Below are 25,363 nucleotides of genomic sequence, written 5' to 3'. Positions count from 1 at the left end.
AGCGCTCTCTCCCCCAACCCCGCAGCGCTCTCTCCCCCAACCCCGCAGCCCTCTCTCCCCCAACCCCGCAGCGCTCTCTCCCCCAACCCCGCAGCGCTCTCTCCCCCAACCCCGCAGCGCCTCTCTCCCCCCAACCCCGCAGCGCTCTCCTCCCCAACCCCGCAGCGCTCTCTCCCCCAACCCCGCAGCGCTCTCTCCCCCAACCCCCGCAGCGCTCTCTCCCCCAACCCCGCAGCGCTCTCTCCCCCCAACCCCGCAGCGCTCTCTCCCCCAACCCCGCAGCGCTCTCTCCCCCAACCCCGCAGCGCTCATCTCCCCCAACCCCGCAGCCTCTCTCCCCCAACCCCGCAGCGCGCTCTTCCCCCAACCCCGCAGCGCTCTCTCCCCCAACCCCGCAGCGCTCTCCTCCCCCAACCCCGCAGCGCTCTCTCCCCCAACCCCGCAGCGCTCTCTCCCCCAACCCCGCAGCGCTCTCTCCCCCAACCCCGCAGCGCTCTCTCCCCCCAACCCCGCAGCGCTCTCTCCCCCAACCCCGCAGCGCTCTCTCCCCCCAACCCCGCAGCGCTCTCCCCCCCCAACCCCGCAGCGCTCTCTCCCCCAACCCCGCAGCGCTCTCTCCCCCAACCCCGCAGCGCTCTCTCCCCCCCAACCCCGCAGCGCTCTCTCCCCCAACCCCGCAGCGCTCTCTCCCCCAACCCCGCAGCCCTCTCTCCCCCAACCCCGCAGCGCTCTCTCCCCCAACCCCGCAGCGCTCTCTCCCCCAACCCCGCAGCGCTCTCTCCCCCAACCCCGCAGCGCTCTCTCCCCCAACCCCGCAGCGCTCTCTCCCCCAACCCCGCAGCCTCTCTCCCCCCAACCCCGCAGCGCTCTCTCCCCCAACCCCGCAGCGCTCTCCCCCCAACCCGCAGCCCTGCTCTCCCCCCCAACCCCGCAGCCCTCTCTCCCCCCCCACCCCCGCAGCCTCTCTCCCCCCAACCCCGCAGCGCCTCTCCCCCACCCCGCAGCGCTCTCATCCCCCAACCCCGCAGCGCTCTCTCCCCCAACCCCGCAGCGCTCTCTCCCCCAACCCCGCAGCCCTCTCTCCCCCCCCCAACCCTGCAGCGCTCTCTCCCCCCCCAACCCCGCAGCGCTCTCTCCCCCCCCCCCCAACCCCGCAGCCCTCTCTCCCCCCCCCCAACCCGCAGCGCTCTCTCCCCCCCGCAGCGCTCTCCCCCCCCCCACCCCCAGTCCCTCTCTCCCCCAACCCCCGCAGCCCTCTCTCCCCCCCCCCAAACCCCGCAGCGCTCTCTCCCCCCCGCAGCGCTCTCCCCCCCCAACCCCGCAGCCCTCTCTCTCTCCCCAACCCCGCAGCGCTCCTCCTCCCCCCCCCCAACCCCGCAGCCCTCTCTCCCCCCCCCCAACCCCGCAGCGCTCTCTCCCCCCCGCAGCGCTCTCCCCCCCCCCCCCACCCCGCAGCGCTCTCTCCCCCCAACCCCGCAGCCCTCTTTTTTCCAGTTAAGGGGCAGTTTAGCGTTGCCAATCCACCTACCCTGCACATCTTTGGGTTGTGTATTGCCCATCCTTAATTGCCTATAAACTGGCTGGCATTCTCTGCCATTTCAGCGGGCGGTTGAGAATAAATTCCCCCCCGGGCGCTCTCTTCCCTCCCTTTCCCTTTCGTGTCCAAATGCTAGTTGGGATGACAGAGATGCGGTGGGGGAGAGGATTTATGATGGATGCCCCTTCACAGGCTTGGTGTAGAATTGATGGGTCGAATGGCTGTACTGTAGGGAATGGCTGTGCCGTAGGGAATGGCTGTGCCGTAGGGAATGGCTGTGCCGTAGGGAATGGCTGTGCCGTAGGGAATGGCTGTGCCGTAGGGAATGGCTGTGCCGTAGGGAATGGCTGTGCCGTAGGGAATGGCTGTGCCGTAGGGAATGGCTGTGCCGTAGGGAATGGCTGTGCCGTAGGGAATGGCTGTGCCGTAGGGAATGGCTGTGCCGTAGGGAATGGCTGTGCCGTAGGGAATGGCTGCTGTAGGGAATGGCTGTGCTGTAGGGAATGGCTGTGCCGTAGGGGATGGCTGTGCCGTAGGGAATGGCTGTGCCGTAGGGAATGGCTGTGCCGTAGGGAATGGCTGTGCCGTAGGGAATGGCTGTGCCGTAGGGAATGGCTGTGCCGTAGGGAATGGCTGTGCCGTAGGGAATGGCTGTGCCGTAGGGAATGGCTGTGCCGTAGGGAATGGCTGTGCCGTGGGGAATGGCTGTGCCGTGGGGAATGGCTGTGCCGTGGGGAATGGCTGTGCCGTGGGGAATGAATGGCTGTGCCGTGGGGAATGAATGGCTGCGCCGTGGGGAATGAATGGCTGCGCCGTGGGGAATGAATGGCTGCGCCGTGGGGAATGAATGGCTGCGCCGTGGGGAATGAATGGCTGCGCCGTGGGGAATGAATGGCTGCGCCGTGGGGAATGAATGGCTGCGCCGTGGGGAATGAATGGCTGCGCCGTCGGGAATGGCTGTGCTGTAGGGAATCTGATTTAGGACAAAGATTAGGAGGAATATCTTCACTCAGATTGTTTCCTGCATGTGGAGTTTGTTTACCGCAGGAAGCAGTTGAGGCCAAAACATTGCATGTTTTCAAGAAACAGTTAGATGCAGCAATTGAGGGAAAGGGCACCAAAGGATAGGGGAATGGGGAAAGCGGGATTTGGCTATTGGATAATCAGCCACGATGCACATAGAACATAGAACGATACAGCGCAGTACAGGCCCTTCGGCCCTCGATGTTGCACCGACATGGAAAAAATCTAAAGGCCATCTAACCTACACTATGCCCTTATCATCCATATGCTTATCCAATAAATTTTTAAATGCCCTCAATGTTGGCATGTTCACTACTGTTGCAGGTAGGGCATTCCACGGCCTCACCACTCTTTGCGTAAAAAACCCACCTCTGACCTCTGTCCTATATCTATTACCCCTCAATTTAAGGCTATGTCCCCTCGTGCTAGCCACCTCCATCCGCGGGAGAAGGCTCTCGCTGTCCACCCTATCTAACCCTCTGATCATTTTGTATGCCTCTATTAAGTCACCTCTTAACCTTCTTCTCTCTAACGAAAACAACCTCAAGTCCATCAGCCTTTCCTCATAAGATTTTCCCTCCATACCAGGCAACATCCTGGTAAATCTCCTCTGCACCCGTTCCAAAGCTTCCACGTCCTTCCTATAATGAGGCGACCAGAACTGTACGCAATACTCCAAATGCGGCCGTACTAGAGTTTTGTACAACTGCAACATGACCTCATGGCTCCGGAACTCAATCCCTCTACCAATAAAGGCCAACACACCATAGGCCTTCTTCACAACCCTATCAACCTGGGTGGCAACTTTCAGGGATCTATGTACATGGACACCGAGATCCCTCTGCTCATCCACACTACCAAGAATTTTACCATTAGCCAAATATTCCGCATTTCTGTTATTCTTTCCAAAGTGAATCACCTCACACTTAGAACATAGAACATAGAACAGTACAGCACAGAACAGGCCCTTCGGCCCTCGATGTTGTGCCGAGCAATGATCACCCCACTTAAACCCACGTAACCCGTATACCCGTATACCCGTAACCCAACAATCCCCCCATTAACCTTACACTACGGGCAATTTAGCATGGCCAATCCACCTAACCCGCACATCTTTGGACTGTGGGAGGAAACCGGAGCACCCGGAGGAAACCCACGCACACACGGGGAGGACGTGCAGACTCCACACAGACAGTGACCCAGCCGGGAATCGAACCTGGGACCCTGGAGCTGTGAAGCATTGATGCTAACCACCATGCTACTGTGAGGCCCCACATTAAACTCCACATTCTCCACATTAAACTCCATTTGCCACCTCTCAGCCCAGTATAGAAAACCTCATCAAAGGGCTCGTCCGAGATTTGAACCCGGGACCTCTCGCAAATTCCGAGACTCACAAACCCGAAGCGAGTATCATACCCCTAGACCAACGAGCCCTGAATGATGAAACAGGCTCAGAGGGCTGAATGGCCTCCTATTGTCTGTGCTCAAATTTGATGTCTCGGCTGTGCCGTGCAGTCTTTCAGTGACATGTTAACCTGAAGCCCCATCTACCCTCTCGAAGTGTCATGTGAGAGTACCTTTAAGAAATGGGTGTGTACATAAATATCTGTACGGAGTACATTTAAGAAATGGGTGTTTACTACTGCAGTGATGTCAGAGAATGGATGGAGCTGGTCTGTCTGTCAGCTTTTAACTTTTGTTTTAGGCTGTTTGCTGCAGGGGGTGTTTTAGTTTTGTTTTCAGTGTTGGAGCTGAAGCCAGACAGAGCAGGTGTACTGTTGATCTCTCTGCCATGAAAAGACTATCTCTTGATCATTTGGTGAATTCAGAATTATAAATGTTCTCAGTAGTGAATGTAAACCTAATGTGCTTCTGTTAAAAGGTGTTTCTTTTGTCTTCTGGATGTTGTTTGGCAAGTTATTAAGGATTACTTTGTGTTGTATTCTTTGGGGGTTGCTAAGATGTTCACTATGTTTTAAAAAGGTTAACTTGAGTTCATAGAATAAACATTGTTTTGCTTTAAAAAATACTTTTCCATTTCTGCGGCACCACACCTGTAGGGTGGGCCGTGTGCTCCCCATACCACAATCTATTCAAAGTTGTGGGTAAGTTGAACTCCATGATACACTTTGGGGTTCTCTAAACCCTGGGCCCAGAACAGAAGATTGTTGGGATTTTTCCTGGTGGCCTGGCCAACACTTATCCTCGAATCGCTACCGTTTCAAACTGATTATCTGGTCCTTGTCACTTTATGCTACACGTGGGTGAAATAAAAACAGATTCCAGCACCTGAAACAGAAAAGGCCGGACAATCTCAGCGAGGCTGGCTGCGTCTGTTGAGTGAAGAGGCAGCCAACCTTTCGAGTCTGGGTGGCTCTGCTTTGACAGAGTCATCCAGACTCGGAACGTTGTCTCCCGTTCTCTCTCCACAGATGAAATGAAATGAAAAATGAAAATCGCTTATTGTCACGAGTAGGCTTCAATGAAGTTACTGTGAAAAGCCCCTAGTCGCCACATTCCGGCGCCTGTCCGGGGAGGCTGGTACGGGAATCGAACCGTGCTGCTGGCCTGCTTGGTCTGCTTTAAAAGCCAGCGATTTAGCCTGGTGAGCTAAACCAGCCCCTGCTGAGATTGTGCAGCATTTTTTACTATTGATGGGAGCTTACTGTCTGCAAATTATGTGCCCCTTTTTCAACACTTACTGGAGTGGCTATAAAGCACCTTGGGGTTGTGCAATAGCAATGCAAGACTTTTATTTTCTTCATTTCTGTAGCAGTGACGTTCCCAGATCCAATCCCTGCTTTGTTTTGATTGATCGCGGGAGGGAATAACCTTCCGATAGTAGCCCCATTCCTCAGTTTATTTTCTGAGGAATACGGTGGAAAGCTGTGATGGTCCCTCGTTGCTGCCTCACGGCGTCGAGGTCCCAGGTTCGATCCCGGCTCTGGGTCACTGTCCGTGTGGAGTTTGCACATTCTCCCCGTGTCTGCGTGGGTTTCGCCCCCCACAACCCAAAGATGGATTGGCCACGCTAAATTGCCCCTTAATTGGGAAAAAAAAATGAATTGGGTACTCTAAATTTATAAAATAAAAATATTGGTAAGAGGTATCCCATTTTTTACTTTGCATTGATTTACTCTGAATCCAAGGAAAGGGGAGTTCTGTCCCTTCCATGAGGTCCTGGGAAATTTGGGGGCTTCATGTGGTAGGGGTGCAGTGCATACAAAGGTCTGCAATAATTTGGCAGTCAAATCACCAGCCAGCTCTCTCCCTGAAAGGAAAGCAGCCTACGGTCACCTGGAATTATGGCAACTTTACCTTTTGCCGAGGTAAGATTAATAGTTAAGGACTCGTGGAGTTATGGATAATATATTATCATGGATAGAGGATTGTTTAGCAGACACAGTGGGCATAAACGGGGCTATTTCAATTCGGCAGGAAGTTGCAGGAATAAGTGCTCGAGCCTCAGCTATTTACAATCTGTATATTATGTCTTGGATGAAGAGACAGAGTGTAATGTATCTAAGTTGCTGATGATAACAACCTAGGGGGAAATGGAAGTTGCAGGGAGGACACACAGGCTGCAAAGAGATACAACCAGGTTTGGTGAGTGGACAACAAGATGGTAGAAGGAGTGTAATGTGGGGAAGATGTAGTTATTTACTTTGGTCCGAAGAATAACAAGCAGAATATTTTTCTAAGGTGAGAAACGTGTAAGTGTTGGTATCTCTTGAGACCTGGGTGTGCTGGTACGAGGAACGCCGCAGGTTAGCAAGCAATGAGCAAGGTGAATGATACATTGGCCTTTATGGTGAGGGGTTTGGAATTCAAGAATAAACAAGTGTTGCTACAGATGTACAGGGCTTTGGTGAGACCACATCTGGAAGACGTGCTCAGCTTTAGTCTTCACATCTAAGAAAGGATATACTCGCATTGGAGACGGTGCAGCGAAGGTTCACTAAACTGGTCCCTGGGACGAGGGGATTGTCCTATGGTGGGAGGCTGAGTGAATTTGGTTTATATTCACTTGAGTTGGAAGAATGAGGGAAGATCTCACTAAAACTCTGAAAGGGTTTGAGAGGGTGGACGCTGAGAGATTGTTCCCGCTGGTCAGGAAATCTAAAACACGGGGGCACATTCTCGGGATTTAGAACTGGGATAGGGCAGCACCTGGCACAGTGGTTAGCACTACAGCCTACGACGCTGAGGACCCGAGTTTTGAATCTTGGCCCTGGGTCACTATATCCATGTCGAGTTTGCACCCCCACAACTCAAAGATGTGCTGGGTCGGTGGATTGGCCTTGCTAAATTGCCTCTTAATTGGGAAAAAAAATATTTGGGTACTCTAAAGTTGTAAAAAAAAAAGTTTAGGCCTGGGGTGAGGAGAACTTTCTTCACTCAGAATTGGGAATCTTTGGAATTCTCTACTGCAGAGAGTCTTGGTTGCTCCGTCGTTGAATAGATTTAAGACTGAGGGAGACAGATTTTTGGTTTCTCGAGGATTTGGGGAACGGGTGGGAAAATGGATTTGAAGCCCAAAATCAGCCATGCTCCTATCGAACGGCGGAGCATACTTGATGGGCCGAATGGTCCGCTCCAGTGCCTATTTCTTGTGTTTTGTGTTGCGTTCTTCCCCTCCTGTCTTGGATTATCCGTCATACTGCATTACCCCTCTCTGTGCTATCGGCATGCACCTTACTTCACCCAGCAATGTTATTTACCCTATATTCCCTGTTAAAATGTTTGTGTTGGAGCCACTATGCTGAAGGTGAAATGTAAAACCTGTCGGCAGAACATCCTGCAGTTTATGTCCAAGTTGATGATATAATGTGTGCCATCGACACTCTGTTATACTCCCAGTGCTTTCCTGATCTTTGATTATTATCTTTCAGTAATCTTGTATTGACCACAAGGCATGGAAAAGTGAGAGGATTCGCCCTTCGAACTGGAAATGCGTTGATGCTATATCTAAAAGCAATGATGAACTTTCGAAGAGAAAGCTTTCCAATAGTTGTGGAAGAAGTTCTTATAAGAATAAAGGGATTAAGGGTTATGGTGTTCGGGCCGGAAAGTGGATCTGAGTCCACAAAAGATCAGCCATGATCTCATTGAATGGCGGAGCAGGCTCGAGGGGCCAGATGGCCTACTCCTGCTCCTAGTTCTTATGTTCTTATGTTCTAAGTGTGCGGGACTGACACTCGTGGCATTATGTGTGGTTGCCATTGTAGTGGGATACTGCTGGGGGGGGGGGGGGCTGGGGGTCACTCCGTGCTTTTGAGTGGGGAAGAGGGGACCCTGGGGGGGTCACTCTGTGCTTTTGGGAGGGTCCTGAGAGAATGGGGAGTGATGGTAATTTTGCTGCGGGTGTGGTTGGTTCTGAGCTGTGCAGTGGGGCAGCAGCTGGGAAGAAGGTGGTGAACGTGCATGCGGGGCTGGGACTGTGGGGGGGGGGGGGGGGGGGGGGTTGGGGTTGTTGTGTCCCGCAGGGTGGAGCAAAGTGTGGGTCCTGCTGAGGGGATGTACCTCAAGAGGTGGAGGAGGAAAAAGAACAACTGCAAAGATATTGTCATTGTAAAAATGGTGTCTGCCATCATTCTCTTAATTGGTGGGGAAAGAGTTTAGTCCCAGGCGTTGAATTGTTCACTTTGATGCGTTCGATATCCAATGCTGGCACTACTTAAAACATTTTAAAATAAAATGCCGTTGGTGTTCTTGTGCATCAACTTGGCATCCAAGTGAAGCTGATGTCACAGCTCTGAGGCGGTGCCAATTCTCGCGGAAGCTTCTCCTCTCGGTGGGATTCCGCTGGCTGCTGCCTCCATCTGCTGGGTCTGCCCGTCCAACATGGCTGCCTGGAGACTCCACAGGCAGCTGCGGCTGTTCTTGCGAGGCAGCGGGGAGAAGCTTATCCCCTTTGCCTCTGTAATCAATGCACACTGAACAAGAGCAGCAAACACGTGACCAAATCTCCCCCAAGTTTCAGAGAAAGGCCTGGCGGTTTGCCAGCCTGTGTTGGAGGACAGGCTTGGTGTCTGAAAGAGAGAGAGAGAGACCTTTCAAAGTAGTTTAACCGTTGTGGCTGGGGACTATTTCTCTCTCCGAGAAGAAAGCCTTTTGTTCGTTTTGAGTGATTGAAGCCAGGAGAGGGTGCAGACGAGAGCAATGTACATCACTGAGCTCCTCTGTGCTAATGTGTTGGGAGGGGCCTTTGAAGTCCCTGCTTTACCACAGCGAGCCCCTTTATTGTACATAAATCTAACTGTAGCAGTGATTAGCCTAAAGCACAAAGCTACTTACTGTGGTGTTTCTTCACCATTCGCATATACAGCCACATCTGAAAGAGACGTTGGCACTGGATGATCCCAAATCTCAAACATAATGGAACAGATCACTTGATGTGTTGACCCATTTGAACCCTGCTGTTTTTTTTGCAAGCTGCAATGTAATCTCTCGGTCTAGGTCTCGCTCTCTCGGTCTCGCTCTCTCGGTCTCGCTCTCTCGGTCTCGCTCTCTCTCGGTCTCGCTCTCTCGGTCTCGCTCTCTCGGTCTCGCTCTCTCGGTCTCGCTCTCTCGGTCTCGCTCTCTCGGTCTCGCTCTCTCGGTCTCGCTCTCTCGGTCTCGCTCTCTCGGTCTCCTCCGCTCTCTCGGTCTCGCTCTCTCGGTCTCGCTCTCTCGGTCTCGCTCTCTCGGTCTCGCTCTCTCGGTCTCGCTCTCTCGGTCTCGCTCTCTCGGTCTCTCGCTCTCTCGGTCTCGCTCTCTCGGTCTCTCTCTCTCGGTCTCTCTGTCTCAGTCTCTCTCTCTGTCTCAGTCTCTCTCTCGGTCTCAGTCTCTCTCTCCGTCTCAGTCTCTCTCTCTCTCGGTCTCAGTCTCTCTCTTCTCGGTCTCAGTCTCTTCTCTCTCTCGTCTCAGTCTCTCTCTCTCTCCCTCAGTCTCTCTCTCTTTCAGTTTCTCTCCCTCTCAGTCTCTCTCTCTCTCTCGGTCTCAGCTCTCTCTCTCTCTCGGTTCTGTCTCTCTCTCTCTCCTCGGTCTCAGTCTCTCTCTCTCTCAGTCTCTCTCTCTCTCTCGGTCTCAGTCTCTCTCTCTCTCTCGGTCTCAGTCTCTCTCTCTCTCTCTCTCGGTCTCAGTCTCTCTCTCTCTCTCGGTCTCAGTCTCTCTCTCTCTCTCTCTCGGTCTAGTCTCTCTCTCTCTCTCGGTCTCAGTCTCTCTCTCTCTCTCGGTCTCAGTCTCTCTCTCTCTCTCGGTCTCCGTCTCTCTCTCTCTCTCGGTCTCAGTCTCTCTCTCTCTCTCTCGGTCTCTCTCTCTCTCTCTCGGTCTCAGTCTCTCTCTCTCGGTCTCAGTCTCGTCTCTCTCTCTCTCGGTCTCGGTCTCAGTCTCTCTCTCTCTCTCGGTCTCTCAGTCTCTCTCTCTCTCGCTCAGCTCTCTCTCGCTCCCTCGGTCTCTCTCTCTCGTCTCTCTCGTTCTCCCCTCGTCTCAGTCTCTCTCTCTCCTCTCTCGGTCTCGGTCTCGGTCTCTCCTCTCTCGGTCTCGGTCTCTCTCTCTCTCGCTCCGTCTCTCTCTCTCTCTCGCTCTCATTCTGCTCTCCGTCCTCTCCTTCTCTCTCTCTCTGCTCTCGTCTCCTCACTCTCTCCGGTCTCAGTCTCTCTCTCGGTCTCAGTCTCTGTCTCTCTGTCTCTCTGTCTGTCTGTCTCTCTGTCTCTCTGTCTGTCTGTCTCTGCCCGTCCCCCCCCCTCCCCTCTGCCCCCCCCTCTCTGCCCTCCCCCCCCCCCCCCCCCCCCCCACTCTTTGCGCCCCCCCCAGCCGGCACCTGCCACTTTATTTGGATAATACGTTGCCCTGTCTGAGCCTGGCATCAGCAGACTGAGAGCCCTTGAAGAGTGTCACAGTCACATTCACCATTTCAGGGCAGCGATCAGACCCCCCCCCCCCCCCCCCCCCCCCCCCCCCCCCATCCCAATCCCATTTCAGTCTAAGCCAGATGAATGTTCTGCAACCTTCTGGACAGCACGATGCAGATTGAGGCCGTCACCCAGTTGGCCAGCCCTGTGGCCTGCCTACATTTATTTCACATTTGAATCTTTCAGTTGTTTTATCAACAGGAAATGGTGCTTTATATAAAAATAATTCTCACAAATTCTATTCTGGGGATATGTGCTGCAGTGCTACTATTTTGTAAAAGGTGGGAAAATTTATAGTGAAATGTCTAATTTAACTATCCACTCAAAGGCCTCCTTCGATGAAGAAATGAGATCCCTTCCACAGCAGGCCTTAGCGTGCACGTTGGTGTAGTGTGTTCCATGGGATTGTGACACGCAGGGTCACAATTTGATTTGATTTATTGTCACATGTACTGAAGTACAGTGAAAAGTATTTTTCTGCGGCCGAGGGAAAGTACACAGTACGTACATAGTAGTCAAAAAGAATAATCAACAGAGAACATTGACAAATAATACAGTGATTGGTTACAGTGCGGAACAAGGGGCCAAGCAAAGCAGATGCATGAGCAAGAGCAGCATAGGGCGTCGTGAAGTGTTCTTGCAGGGATCAGATCAGTCTGAGGGGGAGTCGTTGAGGAGTTCAGTAGCTGTGGGGAAGAAGCTGTTCCTATGTCTGGATGTGCGAGCCTTCAGACTTCTGTACCTTCTGCCTGATGGAAGGGTCTGGAAGACGGCAATGCCTGGGTGGGAGGGGTCTCTGGTAATGCTCTCTGCCTTCCTTGGGTCCATGATTACATCCTTCTGATTTGTGGCCTGATATCCACTGCATAAATGTTGCCTGCAGTTTCCCAGAATGGTCAGTGCGATTTGGAGTGCTTCCTTGGTGGGGTTTTCACGTCTTTGTCGAGGGAAATTGAGCATTGGTCATGATTTTTCTTCTTCCAATTCCTGGAGAATGGCGGGCAGCTGGTGTGCGAGTCACTCTGTCATCCACGTGTCTCCGACACAGCTCTTCTGATAGCATTCAGCTGTTCATCCACCGGCGCTTTGTGGATGAGGCAGGACGATGAGGCAGCGCCATATTCTGGAACAGAGCAAAGTGTTCTGCTCCGCCATGATGTTCCAGCCAGTTTCCAGCTCATAAATAAAAGCAAATTACTGCGGATGCTGGAATCTGAAACCAAAAGAGAAAATGCTGGAAAATCTCGGCAGGTCTGGCAGTATCTGTAGGGAAAGAAAAGAGCTAATGTTTTGAGTCCAGATGACCCTTTGTCAAAGTAAAAGGTCTTGTGAAATCCTACCAACTGTCCTGGCTTGAGACAATTCACACCTCTTTACCTGTGATTATCCCTCTCTCCAGTGGCTCCGTCTGGACCTGTAGACTTAATTACCTGCAAAGACTCTCATTCAAAGTATGGTCTTGCATTTTTGACTTTGTCTATATGTATGTTTCTGGAACCCACCTCTTCATTCGCCTGAGGAAGGAGCTGTGCTCCAAAAGCTAGTGATTCGAAACAAACCTGTTGGACTTTAACCTGGTGTTGTAAGACTTCTTACTGTGCTGAAAGTCAAAAGGCATAGAAAGTGGGAGATGAAAGATGAGTCATAGCCACAGAAACCAAGGAAAAAAAGTGCTAATAGCCATAAAAAGAGTGATGTGGAGATGCCGGCGTTGGACTGGGGTGAGCACAGTAAGAAGTCATACAACACCAGGTTAAAGTCCAACAGGTTTGTTTCAAACACGAGCTTTCGGAGCACTGCTCCTTCCTCAGGTGACTGGAGAGGTATGATCCAGAAACATTTATATAGACAAAGTCAGCGATGCCGGACAATGCTTGGAATGCGAGAGTTTGCGATTTGGAGTGCTTCCTTGGTGGGGTTTTCACGTCTTTGTCGAGGGAAATTGAGCATTGGTCATGATCCAGATCATTACAGATCCAGAGAGAGGGATAATCACAGGTTAAAGAAGTGTGAATTGTCTCAAGCCAGAAGAGTTGGTGGAATTTTGCAAGTCCAGGCCAGATGCTGGGGGATGAATGTAATGCGACATGAATCCAAGATCCCGGTTGAGGCCGCACTCATGCGTGTGGAACTTAGCTACAAGTTTCTGCTCGGCAATTCTGCGTTGTCGCACGTCCTGAAGGCCGCCTTGGAGAACGCTTACCCGGAGATCCGAGGCTGAATGCCCTTGACTGCTGAAGTGTTCCCCGACTGGAAGGGAACATTCCTGCCTGGTGATTGTCGCGCGATGCCTGTTCATTCGTTGTCGCAGTGTCTGCATGGTCTCGCCAATGTACCACGCTTCGGGACATCCTTTCCTGCAGCGTAAGAGGTAGACTACATTGGTCGAGTCGCACGAGTATGTGCCGCGTATCTGGTGGGTGGTGTTTCCACGTGTAATTGTGGTGTCCATGTCGATGATCTGGCATGTCTTGCAGAGATTGCCCTGGCAGGGTTGTGTGGTGTTGTGGTCGCTGTTCTGAAGGCTGGGTAAAAAGAGTGCTAATGGCAGTCCCCAGAGAGAACAAAAGGTGTGAAAGACCAAACAGCAGAGAAATTAAAATCAGAGGGTAAACTGACAGATGTAGATGTGGAGGGAGAGAAGTGAAATAAGAAGAAGGGGAAGCAAAGGGGAGAAAAGATAAGGAAAGCGGGGATAAGATAGGGGGAAAGAGTGGGGGTGGGGGGGGAATATATGTAAAGAAAGACGAGAAAGAAACAAAAGGTAAAAGACAGATGAAATGGAATGAAAACCAAGGGGTCGAGGTGGGGTAGAGTTGATCATCTGAAGTTTTTGAATTCGATATTGAGACCGGAAGGCTGTAGAGTGCCTAACACGGAAGATAACAGGGCAGCACGGTAGCATGGTGGTTAGCATAAATGCTTCACAGCTCCAGGGTCCCAGGTTCGATTCCCGGCTGGGTCACTGTCTGTGCGGAGTCTGCACGTCCTCCCCGTGTGTGCGTGGGTTTCCTCCGGGTGCTCCGGTTTCCTCCCACAGTCCAAAGATGTGCGGGTTAGGTGGATTGGCCATGCTAAATTGCCCGTAGTGTCCTAAAAAGTAAGGTTAAGGGGGGGTTGTTGGGTTACGGGTATAGGGTGGATACGTGGGTTTGAGTAGGGTGATCATTGCTCGGCACAACATTGAGGGCCGAAGGGCCTGTTCTGTGCTGTACTGTTCTATGTTCTATGAGATGCTCTTCCTCCAATTTGCGTTGAGCTTCACTGGAGCATTGCAGCAGGCGAAGGACAGACATGTGGGCATGGGAGCTGGGTGTTGTGTTAAAATGCCAAGCAACAGGAAGGTCAGGGTCCTGAATGCGCACAGACCGAAGGTGCTCAGCAAAGCGATCACCCAGTCTGCGTTTGGTCTCTCCGATATAGAGGAGATCACATTGGGAGCAGCGACTGCAATACACCAAATTGGAAGAGATGCAAGTGAAATGCTGCTGAACCTGGAATGAGTGTTTGGGGCCTGGAATGTTAAGCATGGAAGAGGTAAAGGGGCAGGTGTTACACCTTCTGCGATTACATGGGAAGGTGCCATGGGTGATGGGAGAGGTACTGGGCATGGTGGAGGAGTGGACTAGATTATTCCAGAGGGAAAGGTCGCTGCGGAATGCTGACAGAGGGAGTGAAGGGAAGATGTTTGGTGGTGGCTGGAGTCGGTGAAAATGATGAGGATTACGCTTTGCTTGTTCACATTCAACCGAATTATAACAATTTGGCTGGTGTTGCTACGATGAGGCCAATAGGTGAGGATCCTATCATTGTGGGTGAACCATCGTCTGCAGAAGGATTTCTTTCCTGGTGGTGTTATTGTGCAGATGGAATGCCGACTGAACTGTTTTCTGTGGATTGGGGTGGAAGTGTTGGGTCTGGAATAGCATACCAGTGCTGCTGGTGAGCATCCTACTTGCTTCCCCCAGCATTGATTCCTGTGTTAACAATGGCATCTCCATGACTTGGTGCATGGCAAGTCCATGCTATTGATGTTGAGCAAGTGTTATATTGATGTTGAGCAAGAGCAATAAATGCCGAGAATGTCAAACGAGAGCACAGTAATCCTTTAATGAAATGAGTCCTTTCATCATTTGTTATTTGTTCGTGTTTTGTGCAGGCCAAGAGCTGGATAATTGTGACCCTACACTACCGACTGAGGTCCCAGATGTTCCACAAGAAACACTGCCGAAAGCTGGTAAGTAATTGGCCATCTCTTGGGTCATTTCTGTCTGCGTCCCATCAGGACCCCAGCACAATGTTGTGTTCCTGGCTTTTAGCTTATTCTTTGGACTAAAAGGACAGACCATAACGCTGCAGGAACAATGAGATGAATCTTTGATGTTAGAATTTTGACTTTCTTTGATTCTGATCTTGTTGAAGGCGAAAAATAATCTTTATTATTGTCACAAGTGGGCTCACATTAACACAGCAGTTAAGTTACTGTGAAAAGCCCCTTGTCCCCACATTCCGGCGCCTGTTCGGGTACACAGAAGGAGAATTCAGAATCTCCAGTTCACCTAACAGGCACGTCTTTCGGGAGTTTGTGGGAGGAAACCGGAGCACCCGGAGGAAACCCACGCAGACACAGGGAGAACGTGCTGACTCCACACAGACAGTGACCTAAGCTGGAAATCGAACCCGGATCCCTGGCGCTGTGAAGCAACAATGCTAACTACTGTGCTACCGTGCCGCCCCAAAGGGGCAGCGTAGAATTCATTTCACTTTCGAGTTGGCCTGCATCATGGATCTGCTATCAACCAGCTGCCATTGGCAGCACGTCTGTGAAAGTTGCCATACTCCCAGAGGACTAAAGGCTGAAACCCCGGGAGAGAGAGAGAGGGCTGACTGGTAGTGATTTAACCTAGGGTTCACTACACAGGCGAGGGAGAAGGTTGAGAAAGCGAGGCTGGTACGGGAATTGACCCCGTGCTGTTGCCATCACTTTGCATCACAAGCCAGCCATCCAGCTAACTGCGCTCTCCAACTTCTATATGCTTTTGGTTACTTACTAAATTTTGCTGTTACTTACAGTCCAAAGATGTGCAGGTTTGGTGGATTGGCCATGATCAATTGCCTTTAGTGTCCAAAAAAGCCAAGGTGGGGTTACGGGGATAGGGTGGAGGCATGGGCTTAAGTGGGGTGCTCTTTCCAAGAGCCAGTGCAGACTCGATGGGCCGAATGGCCTCCTTCTGCACTGTAAATTCTATGATTCCAGTTAATTTGTGCTTTGTACAAAACAGACTGATATTTACTGATTGCTTGAATTAGTCATTTAAATCCACAATTCAAGGCAGGATGTAAAAATATCTCCACATCAAGATGTATATTAATAGCTTCCTAGTATTAATGCCCTTGGATTTAATGTCCTTGTATTTCTTATGACACAATGTTGTCTTTATGAATTAAGTTTCGTCCAGGATTGATATATTGAACTGTTTTGTCCTGTTGCCTCCTGAAAGTCTACAATTTTCCTGTTGTTGGCTGGAGTCACAGCCTCAAAGTTTTCATTTACTCCCTTTTAGTGCAACAACTAAATAATACACACTTCAAAGTATGTGACGCACTTTGGGATGTTTTTGATGTTATGTAAATGCCATTTGTGTTTCTTTATTCCACCCCTCACCCCACCCCCTCCCCAGGTGCCGACTCCAGCTGGGAAGAGACCTTGGGTGCCAATACCCTCAGTAGCTGCTCTTCAAGTGAGCCCCTATTCTGAACTCCTAGATTTTTCCAATCACCGTTATTTACAATGGTTATCGCTGGTGTTGCAGTTACATTAATAGTAAAAAAAAAAGAGGTGTTCGGAATTGGAGGAAACCATATGACTGTGGGCAAAAACTGCCAAATGGACTTCAATATCGGGAAACGTAATGTTCTCCGCTTTGGAGAAAAGCACAACGCTAATTGTTAAAAATGGAGCAAAGCCAGAAACTATGGTTTGTGTGTCCATGGGGTTTAGAAGAATGAGGGGTAATCTAATTTAAACATACAAAATCTTAAAGAGGGCATGACAGGTTAGAAGGGCACCTACCCTGGCTGAAGGGTTTAGAACTGGTGGTCCTAATCTCAGAATACGGGGTCCAGCCAATTATGACTGATATGAGAAATTTCTTTACTTGGATATATGTGAATTTTTGGAACTCTCTGCATCTAAAAATTCCTAGATACTCGATTGGTACAAGGCTGAGATTGCGAGATTTTTGAGCACTCGGGGAAAATGGAGGGATATGGAGATAATGTGATAAAGTAGAGCTCCTGTAGAAATTCAGCTATAGAGTCACGAGATTTACAGCACAAAAAGAGCCCTTCAGCCTGTAGTGTCTGCGTCGGCCATCAAGTAGCTATCTATTCTAATCCTGCTTTCCAGCACTTGGTCAGTAGCCTTGTATTCTATGGCGAGTCAAGTGCTCATCTAAATGCTTCTTAAATGTTGAGGGTTCCTGCCTCTACCAGCCTTTCAGGCAGCCAGTTCCAGATTCTGGGTGAAAGAGTTTCCCCTCAAATCCTCTCCAAATCTTCTGTCCTTTATGCCCCCTGGTTATTGACTCATACTGGGAGGGGGGTGGAAATGTTTCTTCCTATCTATGTCCCTCATAATTTTGGACACCTCAATCAGGTCCCCCTTTTCTGCTCTCAGGAAAACAACCCCAGCCTAACCAATTTCTCTCCATAGCTGGACTCCAACCCAGTCAACATCCTGGTGAATCTTCTCTGCACCTTCTCGAGTGCAATCACATCCTTCCTATAATGTGGTGACCAGAACTACGCACAGTATTCCAGCTGTGGCCTAACCAGCGTTTTATACAGCTGCATCACCACCTCCCTGCTCTTATATTCTATGCCTCATGGCAAGTATTCCATATGCTTTTCTAACCACCTTATCTACCCATCCTCCCGCCTTCAGGAAAGATGGACATGCACCCCAAGGTCCTTCTGATCCTCTGTACTTCCCCAGTTTCCTACCATCTGTTGTATATTCCTTTGCCTTATTAGTCGTCCCAAAATACATCACCTCACACCAGGTTAAATTCCATTTGCCTCTGTTCTGCCCATCGCACCGTCTATATTGCCCTGTAATCTAAGGCTTTCCTCCTCACTGTTGACCCCACCATCAGTTTTTGTGCCACCTGCGAACTTACTGATCATATCCCCCACACTCCTGTCTAGATCATTGATGTACCCTCCAAACAGCAAGAGACCCAGCACCGATCGCTCCGGTACACCACTGGACATAGGCTTCCAGTCACAAAAACAACCTTTGACCAACCCTTTGCCTGCTGCCACTAAACCAATTTTGGATCCAATTTGCCAAAATGCCCTGGATCCCATGGGCTCTTATTTTGATCCGTCTCCCATGTGGAACCGTGTCAAAATCCTTACTGAAGCCCTTGTAAAGTACATCAACCGCACTGCCCTCATCTACACACCTAGTCACCTCCTACCTCGTCTCACCTACTTTGCGTTGCCCTATTATGTATTTTCTTTTATTGACCTTGTGTTGTCCTATTATGTATTTTCTTTTACTACCTTGTGTTGCCCTATTATGTATTTTCTTTTACTACCTTGTGTTGCCCTATTATGTATTTTCTTTTATTCCCTTTTCTTCCCATGCACTTAATGATCTGTTGAGCTGCTCGCAGAAAAATACTTTTCACTGTACCTCTGTACACGTGACAATAAACAAATCCAATCCAATCCAATCATCGGAAAATTCAATCAAATGTGTTGTCGTGATCTCCCCTTGAGAAAACCATGCTGACTATCCTTGATTGATCCTTGCCTCTCCCAAGTGGAGATTAATTCTGCCCCTCGGAATGTTTTCCAGTAACTTCCCTGCCACTGGTCATCTTATATGGTAGAGCAACCTGTTCGGCCATAAGGCTTGCTTCTGCTTTGCATGTTGTTAACGATACGCAGCTGAGGTGTAGGTCAGCTGTGGTGTGATAGAAGAGTGCGAGAGATGCTGTGAGACCAACACTGCTAGTGATCACTAAATCTTGGATTGAATTTTGGCCTGGGCCTTGATATGACCACAGCCCAATAGGATACCAGATCGTGGCAAGGGCCGAGATTCGATGTTGACTCTCCCGCTATCTCCCACACTGTTCCAGTCAGGTGTACCCTTGCTACCGCAGCTGGCAGTGACCAACTCTGCACAGGTCTGCAATTGAGCTCGAGACTTTCCGTCCGTCTAGTTTAACGCTGTGGGAAGTCATGGGTGGGCCGAAGAGATAAGCATGCCTCCTCCCCTCCCTAGGTGCACAGTGCAGGAAAGAAGCATGTTTCTAATGTGTATTCCTTTGTCGTGTTAGTCCTCCCAAAATACATCACCTCACACGTAATTGTTGGGGGATCAGGGGAGGGTTTCTGTTTATTGAGGGTGTTGGCACTGAGAAACAAAACATTTTTCACTGCAAGTATCTAATGTTGCCATTAAGTACTCCCAGATGTAGCAGAAATTAGATATAAAGTTCTCGCCACTTGGCACAGCAATCTGCTTTAGCCTCGACCTTCAGGGCAAATGTGTGGTTTTTGAAATATAATTTTTGGAGAAGTACCTTTCTGGTTGTGTCTATTCCTTGGGTGGGTCTGATTTCTCCAGAAGAGCAACCCTCCAGTGTAGAAAGGCAGACACAATGTGGGCTCTCCAAATTTGAGGCTAACTTTTGACTGTCAAGCTAGTAATGGAGCTCCAGTATTTCTGAAGTCTTTTGCTCTTAGGCACAGGCAGAGTGAGTGTGTGAGGATCTGCCCCGAACCCTCAGTGGATTGCCTTGTTCAAAGCGCCGCGCAGTAGCATCTGGTGTAACCCCTTTGTTGTGTTCTTAATTGCAGAAGATCTGGAGGAGGAAATGGAAACAGAAGCAAACTTGGACAACCCACAGCAGTTGACAGAGAAACAGCAACACCAGCTCAAGCATCGAGAGCTGTTTTTGTCGCGACAACTTGAATCCTTACCAGCCACGCACATACGGTAAGCAAATGCGTGAATTGTACTTGCAGTCTCCCTCCTCTCACTCACAAAATATCCAACCACCAGCTGGTCAGTCCCTTCAGTAGTCGCCACCGCTGCTTCATAGCACCAGGGACAGGGGTTCAATTCTGACCTCAAGTGACTGTGTGCAGTTTGCACATTATCCTCATGTCTGTGTGGTTTTCCTCCGATCCCTGTAAGCCCAGGGCTCCGGTTTCCTCCCACAGTCCAAAGATTTGCAGGTTGGGTGGATTGACCATGATCAATTGCCCCTTTGCGTCCAAAGATATGCAGGTTAGATGGGCATACAGGGTTAGAGTCGGGACATGGGCCTAGGTGGGCTGCTCTTTCAGAGGGTTGGTGCAGATTCGATGGACTGAATGTCCTCCTGCACTGTAGTGGTTCTATGATTTCTGGCAGCAGAATTGTCCAGGTGAGAAGTTGCTGGTTGCAGCTATTGCTAATCCATTTATTGAAATGGTCTGATGCCTTGTCTGGGAAGGGAGAAACCTGTATTACTGCACAGATGGTCCGGATAACTTGCACAGTCCAAAATCCAGTGGAACGTTCCACAGCAAATAACCCACACTGGTGCCAGTTACACCTAAAGCTGGCATGCAGTATGAAGTAGTCTGCCTGTTTAGCACTCAATGTGACTGTTTCAGTATCTAGGTCCAGGTAACAGAGCAGAGGTTCACAACCAGCAGTCCACAAGTAGATTTTAGAGGTTATGCGTTGATTTCTTCAATCAGAGTGAAATAGTCTGAGCTATAAAAAAAAGTCTGCGTGTACAGGTTTCTGCTACTATTCAGTACAGCTGTTGACTATTTGAATGTGGCTCAATGAATTCACTTGTTATCACAAAATGTAGCCCCTTTCTTTTAATTTTTACGTTCATTACTTTTAACGGTTATGTAAAATAGGAATTACAACTCCCTGCAGCTGAGTTGGTGGGTAAATCACAAGTTAGTTTTTCGCTGGAACAAGCTGGCGCAAGCTTTCTGTAGAAACCATTTCCTTCCGAATGTATCTGAAGAGAGGCTGGTTTGTTCTGTTGTGAGTGTCCTTGTTTAACTTGCGCCAGGGAGGATACGGGTGCTGGCAGTGGGGAATACCGTCAATGGAGAAAGTGCGCGCCTGCCACTGGGCTTGGAGGGCAGGGTGGAAGGAAAGACACTTTGCCGCCTGTGGACTGTGATCAGTGTTAGGGTTCAGTACTGAGCGAACAGGAAACGGGACGGTTCAGACGACACCTGTCTCCCCAGCTCAAATCTAGCAATTTCACATTCTTCTTGGGCGGTCCCTCAGGCTTGAGGGTGACTCGCTGCCACTCCGGGGAGGTGGTTCCTGTGGTGGCTGAATCCTGGATCCACAGACTCTGCCACAGGTTTGGCAGCTGATGTTTGATGAGGTTGATGGGTTGTACACTCTGGATTCTGCGCGCTCCTTCCGCTGTTTACGCATGGCCTCTGCGCGCTCCACCCTGCCACTCCAGGTGATTGGTGCCTTCCCGGGTGCCCAGCTTGTGCGTTCTAAAGCAAGCAATTCCCACGTGTCGGTGGGGATGTTGCATTTCTTTTGGGAGGATTTCAGAGTGTCCTTATAGTGTTTCCTCTGCCCTCCTAGTGATCGCCTGCTATTGCAGAGGCCAGGGATCAAACCACATTCTTCTTGTATTTCCTCAGATGGTACAGCTGCCAACTGAGTCAGTGGAAGGAGTGTATGCATCAGGTGGCCTCTGAGGAGGGGAAGGTAGAAAGAAAGAAACGTGCCAGATTTCTGAGCCCCCATTTAGGCTGTAATAATCCAGTTTGATTCCCTCCTTCAATGTATTGAGCTTGAACTAATAAATTAGCTACAGGTGTGTTATGATTTTTTTTGGAGCTTTATATTTATGGCCATGTACTTAATGGATGGATAGGTGCAATACGGTGGCTTGTGTCCATTGTGCCAATGCTGCCATCTGTTGTGAAGGGGTGAGGAGGAGGAAATTGGAGTGTTGCTGCAACTGGCATTTGAAGGAATGATGGCGCCGAGGCTGGTTGGGTAAAGTTGGTCCAGGCCTGGTTTATTTCTCTATACCACCGGCCATTACTACTGTGGTCAATTTGAGCCGCTGGTTCCCCACCGCGTTGGGGGTTTTGTTTCCAAGTGCTCACTTATGGGGTCCTGGATTTGTTCCTCGGAAGCAAAAGGTTTGAGAGCTCCTGGCTTGAAAGAAGGGGATGAAGCCACACGATTATATATCACCGTGACTCGTGCAAAGCCACTGTGTGCAGATACTCTGCTCTGTCAGCAACACAATACCTACCCGCCGGAGAGAGAACTGGGATTTGCAGTGTGGTACTAAGGTCATTGGCACTCTTTGATTTCAAACGCTTCTTAGTTGCAGTAAAAATAAATATCTTGAGCTGAAGTATGCCATCACGAGGCCGCTTGTTGCCTCGAACTGGGATTTTAACTGCTCTATGGGCAGCAGGGTAGCATAGTGGTTAGCATAAATGCTTCACAGCTCCAGGGTCCCAGGTTCGATTCCCGGCTGGGTCACTGTCTGTGTGGAGTCTGCACATCCTCCCCGTGTGTGCGTGGGTTTCCTCCGGGTGCTCCGGTTTCCTCCCACAGTCCAAAGATGTGCGGGTTAGGTGGATTGGCCATGATAAATTGCCCGTAGTGTCCTAATAAAAGTAAGGTTAGGGGGGGGTTGTTGGGTTACGGGTATAGGGTGGATACGTGGGTTTGAGTAGGGTGATCATGGCTCGGCATAACATTGAGGGCCGAAGGGCCTGTTCTGTGCTGTACTGTTCTATATTTCTATTCACCTTGACCTGCCTGCCCCATTCATCTTACAGGAACAAAGTTGCTATTTGGTCACGAAATAGCTGAACATTCAGTACATAGCAAGAACCTCTAGAGTAACCTGGGTTGCATAACTCCCTTAATGCGGGTGTGGGTTCTTAAATCCCACCACAGGATGCACATTGTGTCCCATGGTACCACACCAACCTTAAGACATGCATGATTCCGCATTGTATGGCACGCCCCTTTGAGGATGTGTTCCTTAGGGGTAGCACGGTGGTATAGTAATTAGCATTGCTGCCTCACGGCGTCGAGGTCCCAGGTTTGAACCCGACTCTGGGTCACTGTCCGTGTGGAGTTTGCACATTCTCCCCGTGTTTGCGTGGGTTTCACCCCCACAACCCAAACATGTGCAGGGGAGGTGGATTGACCACGCCCCTTAATTGGAAAAAATGAATTGGGTACTCTAAAAAAATTTTTTAAAAAAGTTAATTTATTTAAAAAGAAAAGAAATATATTACTCTTGTAAATAAATGCTTTCAGAAGTGTGTGAAGGCGGGCCCCAGTTCTGCCCTAGTTTACTGGAATTTAACATGGTAAGAAATAATGGTTACCTAAAAGCCAACTTTGTAACCAAGAAGAATTGTTCTGGACACACAACTACGATCCCAGTGGCTGTTGTGCAAAATAGCAGGCGACAAATGTAAATTGCTGGGGTATGATTACCTTCATACATTCTCAGAGTCTGAACCAGGTGACCACTGGAAGAATGGAGTGGATATGTGGACACCGGTTACGTTCCTACTAAAGAGAAAACCAGGTATGGCCTTGGCGTTGTTGCTTCCAGAAGACATGAAGAAGGATTTTGTGATGTGGATACCAGTTGGTTCGATGTTGACCATTTGGCCCTTCTATTGGAGTTCTTTGCATGAAATTCGCAAGAAAGATAATCTGTTAAATGTCTGTGTGGCCTAGTCAGACTTTGCTAGACTTTGGAAAATGGAGCCTCATTCCATGGAAGAAGAGATACTGGGTTTGAACTGATTGTTTAAAAAAAAAATTGACGAGGATATTGGATTATCATCTGGAAAAAAAGAATGTGCAGATCTTACAGTGAGAAGGTAGGGAAGTTAAACTGTGGACATTGCTATTTTGGGGGGGCAGCACCAACATGACAGGCTGAATAGTCTCCTTCCGTGCTATAACCATTCTGATTCAGTAACATTTGGAATGTGAGAAGCCGTCGGCCAGGCAACTGGTTGTAGTTTGTGTTTGGTCTTTTGGAGATCAAATGTTTTCTGCATTGAAGTAATTCTCTTGGAGAAAGAGCGATTTCGTTCGGCCTTCTATGGAATAAATGAAAATTCTGCAGTGATGGAAAGACTAAGAAAACTCAATAATCGATGTTAGAATCCTGGATGAGAACCCAAGTATTTGCAATTTGTAAAACTGAGAGGAAGTGTTACTGGACCACAGAACTGATGAGTTATATTGAAACAAACTGAGCACAGCACGCTGGCACAGTGGGTTAGCACTGCTGCCTCACGGCGCCAAGGTCCCAGGTTTGATCCCGGCCCTGGGCCACTGTCCGTGCGGAGTTGCACATTCTGCCCGTGTCGTCATGGGTTTCGCCCCCACAACCCAAAGATGTGCAGGGTAGGTGGATTGGCCACGCTAAATTGCCTCTTAATTTAAAATAAATAAATTTATAAAAAATATGTATATATATTGAAACAAACAGAATTAACCACATTAGCAACAAAGAAATAGCTTTACAGTTCACACTTACAGCGGTTCTTAAGTAATAGGGAAAACCTTCCAAAACCTGCCACTATATTCCAATTAAGCAAACAGATAACACTCCTGAATAAAGTTAACCACATTTCTACTTGCTTTTCTCTGTGCAAATTCTTTGGAGAGAACCATCAGGACCAAACAGACTGTTCAGATTAGAATTCTAGGACCAACTGCCTTTTCAGACAGACCTGGCTCCTCTCATAAATTACACAAACTGTACCCAAAGCATAAGGCATTCTTTGGTCTCTTATTACAAGATGTCCCTTGATTTGTTTAGCCAGGACCAAACACCTCAAATTGTCTACACCCCAATGATCCTTCAAATGTAAACATTTTTCTATTAGCTAGCTATCTGTAAACAAGTAAATGGTTCTCAAGATCCATTAACAGAATACATCATCTGCAAATCAATGGTTACAGCACTTTTATGACACCTTAATTGCAGCTCTAGCAGTAATGCTGTCAGTATGCATCTTAACCTAGATTTTAATAACACTACTGGAAAAATATATAAAATATGAATATTTCTTACATCTATCACATTGCCAAATTTAGAAACCGTTCTGACACTGCACGTATACCATAGAATCATGGAATCCCTACAGTGCAGAAGGAGGCCATTCGACCCATCGAGCTTGCAATGACCCTCGGAAATAGCACTCTACCCAGGTCCACTCCCCCCGCCCAACCTGCCCTATCCCAGTAGTCTAACCTAAAAGTTTGTTGCGTAACCAAATGTTGTTTGTTCTTAATATAATGTAACAGTAGAACTTCAGCAAGATTGTTACTGGGGCTATGGGTGGGATCTATATGGCAGTTTCATCCCAGAACGTGAATTTGTGCCCTAAGTATTGTTGCTCCGCTCTACCCATCCTGTCATACAAAAACTCAAATATATTTATGACTATTGAACAATTTGTCTTCACTGGCCCCCACTATACCACAGTTCATGTCCATGTCTTGAGGCCATGATCTGGGTGAGACTGTGTTCTAATGGAGTTCTCAGTGTATTGGATGGGGAACACATCTGGCTGGGTTTAAAAGATTACAGGCTTGTGCATTTCTTTTGTCTCCTAGATCAATTAACAGTTGCTTCGAGGCTAAAATGATTTGCGCGCATTGGGCCCTTTCATCACTTGTCTTTTTGTTGATGCCTAATGCTCAGGCTTGCAATGTATACACTGTCCAGCAGGAGTCACTGGACAGCCAGCATCGCAGCACTAATAGATTTACCCTTTCCCAATTCAAGGGTGGTGAGATTATTTGAATTTGTTTCATTGCTGCCTCAACATAGCT

At 49.2% G+C, this 25,363-nt stretch overlaps 1 protein-coding gene and 1 non-coding gene across 3 annotated transcripts in view; one reads left to right on the top strand and one right to left on the bottom strand.

The window, feature by feature from the left end:
- LOC119957801 (metastasis-associated protein MTA1-like) overlaps positions 1–25,363 on the top strand; it is a 159,951-nt gene that overhangs the window by 75,135 nt on the left and 59,453 nt on the right. For both annotated transcript variants that reach the window (XM_038785910.1, XM_038785909.1), the window contains exons 4-6: positions 14,618–14,695; positions 16,140–16,199; positions 19,336–19,474. In XM_038785910.1, coding sequence (XP_038641838.1) covers positions 14,618–14,695; positions 16,140–16,199; positions 19,336–19,474 — 277 coding nt within the window. The remainder of the gene's footprint in view (positions 1–14,617; positions 14,696–16,139; positions 16,200–19,335; positions 19,475–25,363) is intronic.
- trnap-cgg lies at positions 3,907–3,996 on the bottom strand. Its single transcript is given in 2 exon segments — positions 3,907–3,942; positions 3,961–3,996. It is a non-coding gene; the product is annotated as a tRNA-Pro (tRNA).

Source organism: Scyliorhinus canicula, chromosome 27, assembly GCF_902713615.1.
Source record: "Scyliorhinus canicula chromosome 27, sScyCan1.1, whole genome shotgun sequence".
NCBI classification, from domain to species: domain Eukaryota; kingdom Metazoa; phylum Chordata; class Chondrichthyes; order Carcharhiniformes; family Scyliorhinidae; genus Scyliorhinus; species Scyliorhinus canicula.
Note: the sequence above shows the minus strand (reverse complement) of the source record. Positions and strands in the feature narration are given on the sequence as shown.